Source organism: Carassius gibelio, chromosome B22 (genome assembly GCF_023724105.1).
Source record: "Carassius gibelio isolate Cgi1373 ecotype wild population from Czech Republic chromosome B22, carGib1.2-hapl.c, whole genome shotgun sequence".
In the NCBI taxonomy this organism is placed as follows: Eukaryota; Metazoa; Chordata; class Actinopteri; order Cypriniformes; family Cyprinidae; genus Carassius; species Carassius gibelio.
Window position 1 is genome coordinate 27,263,562 of NC_068417.1, and position 12,868 is coordinate 27,276,429.

Consider the following 12,868-nt stretch of genomic DNA (forward strand, 5'->3'; position numbering starts at 1 on the left):
GAATTCATACAGTAACTCGGATTTCTAAACAGATTTTCAAGAAATCACTTTATTTTCAACCATATGAACAGAAAGTGCAAAAGTTTATTATATGATATACAAAATAACTTCAAAGGGAATGTGGAAAGTTACCAATACTAAAAAAAAAAAAAAAAGGAATGGAATGGCCATCTGAGACAATCAATTTAAGGATCATAAGAATTAAAAAAAAAAACTGACACATCTCTGTTCATCCTAAATAAATAATACTCAATAAATGAAAATGATTCTTTTAAGAGCTGAAAAATAAACTGAAAAAGTCTCTATGAACACTTGCAGTGTTTGGTCATGAAAATGAGAAACTCTGGGAACATCACTGAGGGACAGCAGCTGATTCCAGGGATATTTTGGAGCCTATAAAGGAGAAGAAAGCGTGAAAACCAGTAACGTACCACATCAGTGTAAGGACTTCTGAAATAGTGTTGTCTTTCTTTAGCATCAGATGCCTGTAGATACAGCTAAAGAGAAAGCGTACAATCATATTCTTGAATGTTCACAAGCAAGTTTCAGTTCGCCAAAAGATGATCACAGAACTTCACGCACATCATTGAAGAGTTCTGCATGACTGTGTCCAGCAACCTAAAGAGCATCATTCTGTACATCAATACATTTCTTTATTATAACTAGGAACTTTTCTGTACATAAATAGGAATTATATAATATTTCTGACATCTATTTCTCCCCACCTCATCTTTCATGCATTCAAAGTAAAAAGTGAATGCCATTTAAAACCTCTACTGTGCGATGGACAGCAACAGAACTACAACATTCTACTTTCAATTACAATTTTTTTTTTTTTTTTCTGAAGGTCAGAAAGGTGCTTGGGGGCCTGGTTTTCTCAAGGTCTTCAGCACCGTCATCCATCATGTCATCCCGTCACAGTGAATTCTGCTTAATTTCTTGCTGCGATGACGACCGATAAGGCTACACCGCCAATCGCAACGGCTGTAGCGCCAAAAAGCCACTTCCAGCTGAGACTCTGTAAAAAGAAAGGTGCTAAAGTTAAGGCACATTAACACCAAGCATGATAACTAAAGATAACAATATAGTTCTAAAAATCGTTCTCAATATTAAAGAATAGCAGAGTCCACACCACAACTATAACGATAAAGGCACAGAGAAACAATATAGTTTAAATCACTTTTAGGACGATACCAACATTGACAGCCAATCAGAATCCATTCTGCTGTAACAAGCTCAATAATTTAAAGTGGCAGGCGAGCATGCGCTCAGAATAAACAGGCGATATCGTCCGCTGGTGTGGACACAAATATCATTTTCTTTATAGGTGTCGTTCTTGGTGGGAACGAGGCTTTAGGATTTGAACTCGGGACACCCGTAGCGCAACAGTGCTGAACTTATTATTGACTAATCATTTTCTGTACAAGTGAGGGTTTGAGTTGAACTTGAGAATCAGATAGTCCTAATAGTCAATGAATCATTCGGTTAGATTTGTGAACCAGATTAACTAGAAAAGAAATGGCTCAAAGAAATGATTTGTACGAAGGAATTTTTTCATATCTATTCATTTTTCATGCCTCACGAATAACTCAAAAGCTTAGTGTTTTTCCTTCCATAGCTCAACTGCTGATTGAAATAATGTGTGTGGTATATACGAAAAAACTGTATTTCAAAGCTTTTGCAAGCGAATGCAAGGTTTCTTCTGGAAAAATTGTCTCGGGGAATGAAATATTTTTGAGAGAGAATGCAACAGATTTTGCGAATGAATGCAGAATTTCTCAAGGGAATTCAAAGGGGAATGCAACACTTTTGTAAGAGGACACCAAGTTTTATAGGGAAACGCAATACTTTTATGAGAAAAAGTAAAAGTTTCGCAAGAAATGTAATGTAATATTTTTGCGAAATAATGCGGATGTTTTGTGAGAAATACAAGCTATTTTTTCCAAGCTAATGCAAAAATCTGACTGATCCGGTTTTCAAGTTCAGTTCAAACTCGATGATTCATTCACACGTGACGATTCAAACAATTGCCACCTAGGAGTTTGGAACAATATGAAGGTGATTAAACATTTTTAATTCATTAATCATTTTTTTTTTATGAGTCGACTATCCCTTTAACAGAATAAGGCATAAATGTGCACTTTGTCATCTGTAAAACCCACTTCCTGTTGAGAGTAAACAGACATTCAGCCTCTTAAATAAGCAGTGCATGGTGTTAAATAGTTGAAAAAGGGCCGTTTTAAGCTCTCACCCACGAGGACTTGGCACTGTGTTTCTGCACACTTGTGTTTGTCGGGTTACCCAGCATCTTTTTATACATGGCTTGTTCGGCTCCTTTCTGCTCTGAGTGTTTCTTCACAAGCTTCGACAGCTCAGCATGGATGGTCTGCCGAGGAAAGGGCAGAGAGAGTGAAAAGTGTGTGTGTGTGGTATCGTCAGGCTGATGAAACTGTTGCTCACTGCAGCACACCAACACATTTTGGGCGGCACGAAAATGATTAAACATGACAGGGCTGACAGAGATTGAGTGAAAGCCTAACAAAAGTCAAGATGTAAACCGATTTAAGATTAAAATCGCATTCACTTGTTTTCCCAATATCAGCTGCAATGCCACAGAACACAAAAGCAGAAGTGAAAACATCTTGTACTAATGAAACGTGTCTTTATATGGATCACACACACACGTGATCATTTTCCTCTTATAGGTCCTCAAGATCAAGACCCTGGAGTTTTCTTCTCTCTCTACACCTGAGTGAATGGATATTCAACTGATTCAAGAAATAGTTAACTGATTAATGATTCTTTTATAAACCGATCTGTTTAACAATTAGATTTAAATCATTCAAGTGAATCTAAATCATTCAGATTCACTTGAATTAATTGGTTCATTCATTCCGTTTGCTTCAATAGGCTGGCCGACAAAATTAGTTCACTTATTAATTTGCATCATTATATAATTAATGTGATTTTACAAAAGGACTCATGTATGAACTGTTCAACAGTTGAGTGTGAATCATTCAAGTGAATCGGATTCATTCAGGTTCACTTGAGTGAACTGGTTCTTTCATTCAGTTTGCTTTAATAGGCTGGTTTAAAAAAAGCAGGTCACTTATTTATTTTGCATCATAACTACATAACTCATGTGATTTCAAAGAATGACTTATTTCTAAATTGATTAGTTTAACAATTGAGTCTGAATAGTTCAAGTGAATCGGAATCATTCTGATTTAACTTAGCAAATGAGTTCACTCAGTTTGCTTCCAAATGTACCGATTTTTAAAAAAGTTCATTGATTCATTTCAAGACATCACTAAATATTTCAGTTGATCTTGAAAATGTTGCAGTTACAGTCAAGCATGAATTGTTCAAACAAATCTCAATCCATCAGATCAGATCAGTCTGTTTCAATGAACTGGTTTAAAGAAGATTCGTTTGCAAACTGAATCATTTGAATACCGGATCCACACCTTATATGGTTACTTAAAAAGAATCGCTACGATGAAGAAACACTGCTAAATCAAAGCAAAACCTACAAACATTGAAATTACAGTTCAAAGCATGAAGCTTAACAAAGTAAGGGTAATTAGATGTAATAGAGTGTCATTATTAATAAGTAAGGAGCGTGGGCTGTGAATGGCATTTTGAGTGTAGACTTTCAGGAGCCGCCCGAGTCAAACTACTCCATGACAACCTGCCATTTAGTTTAATTACCGCTAACGTTTAATTACTGGCTAATGACTAAAACAAGTAGGGTAAAGGCAAAGTGGTGAGATGGAATGAGACTGGATGAAGGACTTCTGCACTGGAGCGTCTCTTAAGGCCAGACACATGAGAAGAGAGAGGTGTAAATGTGCAGACGTAGGTGGCTTGGCAGTGGCAGGCTGGTCATACAGCAGTCAGGAGCTGGCAGATGGAGGGACACAGGGAACCTCATCCGTCCGCCTGTGTAAGCAGAGCAGCCCAATGCTGATTTAGATATGGTAAGTGTGCGGAGGGACCCGGCTATTTATACACACGGAAAGAAATGCGATCCTGGGAGTTTTTGAACACTGTGTCCTGGCTGCAGTCTGACTCAATCTGAGAGTCTGCAGCTCCATCTGCTGCTTATAATGGGGAACGCATGTGGTTCTGGGAAATGTTATACAAGTAGTTCTTGATAGAAACCAAAGTTCAAACAAACTATTTATCCTAATGCAATAAAGAAATAACACAAAAATAAAATAAGACAAATGAAAATAAAAGAATGGCTCTCAATAGATACCAATTTTTAATAAAAGATAAATAGGAAAATAAATATAAGGTAAAATAAAATAAGATGTAAAAATAAAATTAAGATATAAGACTATAAAATAAAGATAAAATATATATAAAAAAATAAGATAAAAAAAACATACCAACTTTCAAAAAAGATAAATAAAATAAAGATTAAATAAGATATAAAACTTAAGTTAGATGAAGTAATATAAAAAATAAATGAATATAGAATAACATAAGATGATATAAGATATAAATTACAATAAGATATATATTATATATATATATATATATATATATATATATATATATATATATATATATATATATATATATATATATATATATATTTAATAAGATAAAAATAAGAACTAATAAAAATGAAGATACACGTTTCAGAAAAAAAAGATAATATAATATAAAGATAAAATAAGATAAAACATTTAATTAAGAAATAGAATAAAAAACAAGATATACAATTTTAAAAACAACAAAACAATTTGAAAAAAAAAAAATACAAAATAAAAATGAGTTCAAATTAAAATAAGACAAAACAAGATAAAAATCTAAAATATACCAATTTTCAATAAAAGATCAGTAAAAAAAAAAAAAAAAAAATATATATATATATATAAATAGATATAGTATAAATAAAATAGAATATAAAATAGATTCCAATAAAACAATATAAAATAAAATAAAACAGAAATAAAACTAAAACAAAAATAAGTTATAAAATAGTCAACAACAGATGCATTTTTTTTTTTATAAAACACTATGCATTTTTTAATTTAATTATTTTAATAAATAATATATAACTATAAATAATAAAATAAATATAATTATTTGATAATACAAAATAAAATAAGAGAACAAATTAAGACGATATAACAAATATAATTCTTTTTTTTTATATAAAATAAAACAAAACATTGATCCTCAGTGATTGAGTTAATCAAATTTGTTCTGTTAAATTGTCACTTGTGTTACCTTATTACTTGGCTCCAACTTCAAGGCCCTTTTGAGTGTTTTAATGGCTTCAGCATACTCGCCCTGCAGAGCCAGCACCTGTGGACACAAACACACGGGACGGGTCAGCACTTTTCATCTCAACACACCTCTAGCTGTTCATTTTTTCCTCCGCTGTGGCCGGAAACCTAAACGGAACCGAACCAAACGACAGAAACAACCTACTTTGCTGGGTCCCAAACCAGAGGTGCATTACTATTAAATAAAAAGCGGGTGAAAATGACATGCACCTGAACCCAGGAAACCAACCTTGCCTTTGCGGAACAGGGCTTTGACGTTGTCCGGCTGGTGCGCCAGGACGGAGACGCAGGAGCGCAGCGCCGCTTCATAGTGGTCTAGCTTGAGCTGAGCAGCGGCCATGTTGTTCAGACATTTCACCTTCATGTCCAAAAGTTCTTCCTCTTCTTGTGGACTGATGTCCACTAAGATAAAAGAGTAACATGTTTGCAGATGTATACAGTGATTTATTAGGAAATGAACTCTACTAGGAAGCAGTATCACCTCTGGAAGTTGCTTCGGTGATCTGTAGCGCGATTCCGTATGAGTTGACGGCAAAGGCGTAGTCGGCGCGCTGGTAGTGGACGTTTCCACGCTCTCGCTTACTGTTGGCCAAACTGATTCGCTCAGAGGGCGGCATGAGCTCCAGGTCTGGGGCATCCTCTGCAGACAACAGCCTCACCTCCAGGAGGAGATCAGCGTCAGGAGGAACCGCTGGAGTAGAGCTGACAGAGGAGAAGAGGGGGTTAAGAGTCAGACAGAGCAGGGTTAACACCTCACACTTCTGTTCAAAAGTAAAAAATCATACAATGTGTTTGAAAGACGTCTCTTCTGACCGTAAAACAGTAATAGTGTGAAATATTATTACATTTACAAAAAAAAAAAAAAGTGTTTTCTATAAGAATAGAATTTTAGATATCATTTCTTCCCGTGATGGTAAAGCTGAATTTTCAGCATCATTCCTCCAGTCTTCAAAGTGACACGATCCTTCAGAAATCATTTTAATATTCTGATTTGCTGCTCGAGAAACATTTCTTTATATTATCAACGTTGAACACAGTTGTGCTGCTTTTTATTTTTGCGGAAACCATATTTAAAAAATAAAATAGAAAGAGAGAGAAAAAAAAAAAGATTAAGAGAATTTGTATTCCTAACATTCTGAATGTCATCTTTACTGTCAGTTTTGATAAAAAATTAATCCGTCATTGATGAACAGAAGTATTCATATGCATGAGTATACAATAAAAAATATTAAACCACCTCAACCAACTCAATTTTCTATACAATTAAAAAAAATGCATTTATTTATTTATTAGGGCTGGGAAATATAATGCATTATTATCATGTTAACGCATTAATTGATTAACACAGACAATTATTTTAATAGCGCATGTTTTGAATTATTATGAAAGTCCGTTGCTCACTGGCTCTGAATACACATTCAGACAAGCCATGGGTCACAGGAGGGGTGGGATGTTGATCAGTACCGGCTTGGGATGGGTGTCATCACACGTCTCAACCAATCAGAGTATTAGGGATGGGCCTAAGACTGCAGCAGCGCTCACATGAAGCCACTTCATACGTGGGCAACAGGAAGTTTCCGATAGCACGTGAAGACAGCAGGGATGTTGTGACACATGGCCCTCTCACAATACATGTACGCAATCATGCTGCACGTATCAGAAGTTCAGTGCTCACACTATATGTGAATTGTGAGTTGAGTGAATCGTTGCATCCCTAATATACAAGTAAAATAAATCTAACCTGCCAAGGGCGCCGTATGCGTATTTAGCGCCTGCTTCAATCAAGGCCTTTTCGCCCATTTCCATCATCTGTACAGTAAGATCCAGTGCCTAATTACAATAGGAACAACAAAACATGTCATTAAGGTTCCTGAAAATACAAGAACATTTATAAGTATGAATAAAGTAAAGCTTAAAAAAACTATAGTGGATAATGAAATTAAAAATACTTTCTGAAATGATTATTCAAATAATTTAAGAAATTAAGAATGGAAAATAATATTATAATATAATACCTGGAGAACGTCCCCATCACCGAGAGTAAAAGACAGCTTTGGCAGCTCTTCTAGCACAGGTCCATTAGTAAGACTGGTTTTAAGATGAATTGTGACGTTTTGGCCTCTCTGGGGTCTGCTGTCTGGACCGGCTCCGGCTTCCACAACTTTCTTTCGAAGCTGCCCATTTCCTGTATTTTCAAACAGAAAATATTTCATAACAAGCTAAAAAAATAAATAATAATCACCTTCATACTTTACTCCACCACTGCAACATCCAGACACATGAACAAATGCTCTGGATATTTGCCCATTAGAGTGTTAATCACCATCATTTAATGAATTATCGCTTCTACAGTGGCAATGAGGTAAAAAGGGGTACCTAAAACATCCAGCCACTCTTCCTGTTCCGTCGAAGGAGTCTGATCTGCTTTCGTAGCGTCTTTAACAGAACTGTCTTTCTTCTCTCCTCCACCTGCATCTTCTAACGGCGGGAGGTCGTCATCCACGTCGTCTTCCACATCATCCAGCATTGTGAAGTCTTCCCCGCTATCAAGCAGCGAGGCACGTCCCGGTTTCTTAGCCACCTCCTGGTTCTCAGCGGAGCCGTTCACAACCTCACCGTCGGCCATCTGGACACACTACTACCAGAGCCAAAACAACAAGATTACCTGAAAGAACACGTCACCCAAAAATGAGAAATTGCTTCAAGTTTACTTCTTTAAATGTAGATGAGTATGGAAAAATGTAGCATTACATCACTTGCTCAACGATGCATGCTCTGGAGTGAATGGGTGCCGTCAGAATGAGAATCTGAACAGATGATAAAAATAAATAAAATCACATAAACCCACTGGAAAAAGCATTATTATGGATTGTGGACTTGTATTTTACACAAATGCAATGGTTTAAAGTACAAAAAAAAAAATCTTAACACAGCTTTTGCTTCACAAGATGTTAACTGTTGGACTGGAGGGGTGTGAATAACTTGTGGATTATTGTGATGTTTTTATCAGCAGTTCGGACCCACGATCTGATGGCACCCATTCACTCCAGAGGATCCACCGGTGAGCAAGTGATATAATGCTAAATTTGTTGTTCTGATGAAGAAACAAACTGTTGATGGCCTGAGGGTGAGCACATTTTCAGCTACTTTTCATTTTCTTGTAAACTACTTCAGTCACTCCAATCTATGTAGAACACAAAAGCAGGAGATTAGCAGAATGTCTGAGTGTTTTTTTCACATATAAAAAAAAATGGTGACCATTAAATGACCAAACTTCAAAAAGCAAGCAGCAGCAGCAGCATAAAGTTACAAGTCAACTTTCATTGTATGAAAAAGAGCAGATTGGACATTCTGTTAAACGTCTGCTTTTGGGTTTCACAAACACAACAGTTAAACACGCTTCCTCCCACATATTGTTTAACATACACACATTTATGCACTTCTATACATGGATTTCTAGAATAAGCTCAACTTAAAAAAAAAAAAAAACAAAAAAAAAAGAACAGAAATCCTCAGCATGAAGGTCAACCTGTGACATTACACACAACGTGAATAGAAGAATCCGCACGCATTATTCCCCAATCTCTGTAAATAATAAACCAGCACTAGTTGAGTTTTAACTCCCCGTGTCATCTCCTCTCAAGCTTCTATGCTCGTGCACAACATTATATAAGCCTACTTAGTACTGTTCACAAAATAAGTTCAATTAGTTTAAGTGTTTATCATACATTCATTGGCAATAAGATATTGTCACGTTCATAAAACTGGCCACAGATAAGAGTTATCCCCATCACAATTACATCAACAGAAATACTTTAATACTGAATGACTACCATATTGACTTTTCATGGTATTTACCGTATTTATTTTTTGTTGTTGTTGTTGTATTTGTAAGATATTGATGTTGTGAGTTCTTTAGACGCATGACAGCAATTAAACGGGTATCTAATGAGCTCTCATGAGATTTGTGTTTAATTACGGGTGGGAGTTCATGAAATAATTTCGAAACCCTGCGATTGTTTGCAGAAAGGACGGTATTTCCAGAACATTCCTGCAACTTTGACAACGAGCTCGCGCATTGCACGCGCCACTACTCGCCGCGTTAAATACAGTTTGACGAAACCACTCTCGTCTAAAGGTTTATGTACAGAAAATATTTTAAAAGTGCGATTTAAAAGAATAGAAATGACATGAACATACTTACCGCGATGGGAAAGGAACCCCACACGGAGCTGCGCAGAGCAACAACTTCGACAACAAAACAAGCTCAATCTGTGTAACTTCCGGGTAAATGTCAATGGTCCAATCCCGACCAATACAAAATAAAAGTCTCACAGTCAAGGTCGTTGCGATGACTGCAAGGGACTTTTATATGAAACGTTTACGCTAGTTTTTAAAACATAAATGCGTATTATACACTGCAATTCTTAATATATCGGTTTTATATTAATACATTTATAAAGGTATACTAATTTATATCTGTTTTCGGTTTTTAAAGGGTTTTCATTCAAATTATTTTTATTTAAATAACAAAACTCGAACACATAAAAATATCAAATTACATTTATTATTGATGCAATCATTTCTTTTGATAAGCAAATTTTCTTTTTTTTTCTTTTTTTCAATCTAAAGAAACTTTACAATATAAAGAAACATACAAAGGACATTTTAAGCTACACAAGACACCTAAGGCCCTAGGACAGAGATCTGAGCTACCCTACTATGAAATACAAAGCAAACCCAATGGGACAGACTGCTTCATATTGAATACTGTCATGTCGCAAGAAAGGACAATGAAAATTACAGGAGAAATTTCTGTCATTCCCTCCCATGACCCTTCTTGCTCCAAAATACACATTTTCCTCTCAAACGTTTCTAATGTTACAATATTATACATCACAACAGAAGTGCAGAGATGGCCAACAACTGGACATTGAAGCAGGTCAGTGAGCAACTAAATGATTCAGGCCTTCAGGACATTTAATTCAATGTAAAATGGCTGAAATTTAAAATACGCTAACAAATGTGATGGCTAATGGGTCTGATTTAGTTTTTTCACATTCATATAGACTCACAGTTAACTTTCCATTCCGTTCAAAAATCACAATATTCTCAAAACAAGCCATTTTCTTTACACCAACTACGTGTTTGAGGAAATATTTCTGAAGAAATAAACGCATAAACCGATTGCGGATTTGATTTACAATAGGGGTGACCATCAATCTGCCGTTTTGTTTCATTTTTTTACAGCAAAAGCATCTCTTTAAATTACAAAAACACAAACAGATTCTTTATAACTTATTTTCAGTTGTACTCATTGGTTGTGACTGACATATCAAAACATGTCAATGATATCAAAATGCACTTTACAGTATTTACAGTAAACCAAAGGTAAGGGGTGAGGGTCAAGAAAGGTTAAGGGCTGCGTACCAGACAAACTGAAGACAAGCATGGAAATCCCTTCAAAACTTACCAGGAGGCTGAGCCTGGTTCTCTTAGATGGCCAAAATACATCATATAATCAATGGATGAAAGCATTTTAAACTGGACTGGAAAGTATTTAAAATAACTTTTTCAGAGGTCGACCTGAACATCAAGAAATGTGTGATTTTTAATGTCCCACAATGATTGATGTTCTGTAATGAGGCGCCGATTAAATAACTGTAGGCATGAAATGGCTGATTTAATGAGGTTACAAATTTGTCAACAGGATTTTTTTGTCAATTCTTAGATTATATACAAAGGATAGTCTCACTAAACTTGCAAGTCATATTTCACCCCAAATTTAAAAAAGAAAAAAAAAGAAGAATTGTTTTATTTATATATTACAAATATTTACAAATACGAATTATCTGACTTGTGCTGTCAAATCGATTAAATGTACGCATCTATATATAAACATACATATAACTATGTAGTTAAGAAATACATGTAATATATTTTTAAATATACATGTATGTGTGTATATTTATATATATATACATATAAACATACACAGTACACACATTTTTGGACGCATATGTAAAGAAACTTCTTTTGGATGCGATTAATCGATTTGACATCAATAGTCAGAATATTAAAAAAATCGCGTTAAGAGTTGAATTAATTTAAACTTAATTTAGAGGTAAAATGTGACTCAGACATTTTTTTATGTGATTTTCCTTCTTTTTCTGTAATTCATATCCTCATATTGCACCACAAATGTTGACAGCAAACCCTGCGAGTGCAACCTCATTTGAAGAAAGACATGGAACCACACATGAGCTTCACAGACAAGTAGTGTATTGAAAATACCAATAAGGTCAATGACCAAAAAACAAAAAGATATATTTACAGACATGGGACTATAGAGCACAAGGAAACTCGTGCTTGTAAGAGCAGCCTGCCTCCAACTACTGTTACAAACACGTGGGTATAATATTTCTAAAAAGACTTCTGAAACAACCTGGTAAACACGTAGTGGCAAAATTACAATGAACAGGGATGATATTGTAGCTATCAGCGGCAAATCATCTAGAAACAGATAGTAAAATATGTTATTGACCAAAGCAAGAATGGATGGCAGTGAATATGCAATGTCACCCTTTTAGACTTCAGAATGAACTCCAATCTTTAAATACAGTGCCGACGGGTGCATTAAACCAGTGACTGTAGCCACTTTGCTGACAGAGACACAAAAACTGAGGTTGTAGATCTCGGTAGTGATGACATCAGAACACAGGAAGAGGTATATATGCAGATATCTGACGAAACAAACTCAAACGAAGAGACAAACGAAGACCTTAAATCATGTAAACAGAAGTGTCATTGTGCATTTGAATGTGTGCTTATTCTGTCATTGATGTTGTTGAGATACAAATGTGCCCTTTACAGGAAAATCCATAAAATTATGAGTACATCATCATCTTCATCATCATAGCAATTATGAAAATTATAACAATAATATTATCAATAATATACAAATATATTGTAATGAGACCATTCCTGCCCCTAGCGTCACCAGTTTAGCTTTTTCCATTTTAAAATGTACACAGCAATCAAAACAACCGCAGGTTTCAGTGTTTCATTGCTGAAAAAAAAGAGAGAGAAAATAGGGCTGAAATAAGGCCACCAGCCATGATGCTGATGAGCAGCTAGTTATGAAGTGTCTTCCTGGCACACGCACATGTACAAACACATACACACACGGTGGTTCATTTGGGGGCCCTTAGCGTCCCGATCCAGTGACGAAGCCAGACAGGCAGGTTGAGTCCATCAGAAGGCTCGATGCCTGCTTTCTTTCGGCTTTGTACTGGGCGTCCTTCACTCTGTGGCCACGTCGGGCGCTGAAGGGTGCCTCCGCGCCAGCCCAGGGTGTTTGAGGGAGTTGTGGGGAGTTGAAGATCAAACGAAAAAAAAAAGCAACAACATGCCGAACACAGCAGAGACGAGGAGAACAGGAAGTGGGATGGGGGATGGGTTAAAAAAATTAAATAAAAACAATTAAAAAAAAAGAAGAATCACACACTCATCGTCATGTTGGGTGAATACTGCAAAGAGAAGAGAGGAAGAGGAAACAAAATGAG

General features: G+C 35.8%; 2 protein-coding genes across 10 annotated transcripts in view; both read right to left on the bottom strand.

Annotated features, from left to right (window-relative positions):
* Positions 1 to 29: 29 nt before the first annotated feature.
* On the bottom strand, positions 30 to 9,641 carry fkbp8 (FKBP prolyl isomerase 8). 9 transcript variants are annotated; one of them, XM_052590472.1, is made up of 10 exons: positions 9,508 to 9,592; positions 8,439 to 8,487; positions 7,680 to 7,941; positions 7,319 to 7,488; positions 7,045 to 7,133; positions 5,785 to 6,005; positions 5,533 to 5,705; positions 5,245 to 5,322; positions 2,252 to 2,386; positions 30 to 1,018 (listed from the first exon to the last, which is right to left on the bottom strand). In XM_052590472.1, exons 3-10 carry the CDS (start codon positions 7,927 to 7,929, stop codon positions 932 to 934), a joined length of 1,203 nt encoding a protein of 400 aa, XP_052446432.1. In that variant the 5' UTR covers positions 7,930 to 7,941; positions 8,439 to 8,487; positions 9,508 to 9,592; the 3' UTR covers positions 30 to 931. The 9 variants fall into 9 exon arrangements, with proteins under 9 accessions (XP_052446432.1, XP_052446426.1, XP_052446430.1 ...); XM_052590466.1 differs by having other exon boundaries at positions 7,680 to 7,968; positions 8,415 to 8,487; positions 9,508 to 9,585; XM_052590470.1 differs by having other exon boundaries at positions 8,415 to 8,487; positions 9,508 to 9,582.
* Positions 9,642 to 11,563: 1,922 nt separating this feature from the next.
* ssbp4 (single stranded DNA binding protein 4) overlaps positions 11,564 to 12,868 on the bottom strand; it is a 64,497-nt gene continuing 63,192 nt past the window's right edge. Inside the window, exon 18 of the mRNA XM_052590359.1 lies at positions 11,564 to 12,832. Within this exon, the coding sequence (XP_052446319.1) occupies positions 12,803 to 12,832 (30 nt within the window). The 3' untranslated portion in view covers positions 11,564 to 12,802. The remainder of the gene's footprint in view (positions 12,833 to 12,868) is intronic.

Bases quoted from the DNA above. Each gene is read 5' to 3' on its own strand.
- fkbp8 (XM_052590467.1), bottom strand. From the start codon at position 7,929: ATGGCCGACGGTGAGGTTGTGAACGGCTCCGCTGAGAACCAGGAGGTG. The intron at 7,134-7,318 runs GTATTATATTAT...TATTGTAATTAG, and splicing joins GTGATGGGGACGTTCTCCAG to GCACTGGATCTTACTGTACA. The intron at 6,006-7,044 runs GTTAGATTTATT...CTCCTCTGTCAG, and splicing joins GCATACGGCGCCCTTGGCAG to CTCTACTCCAGCGGTTCCTC.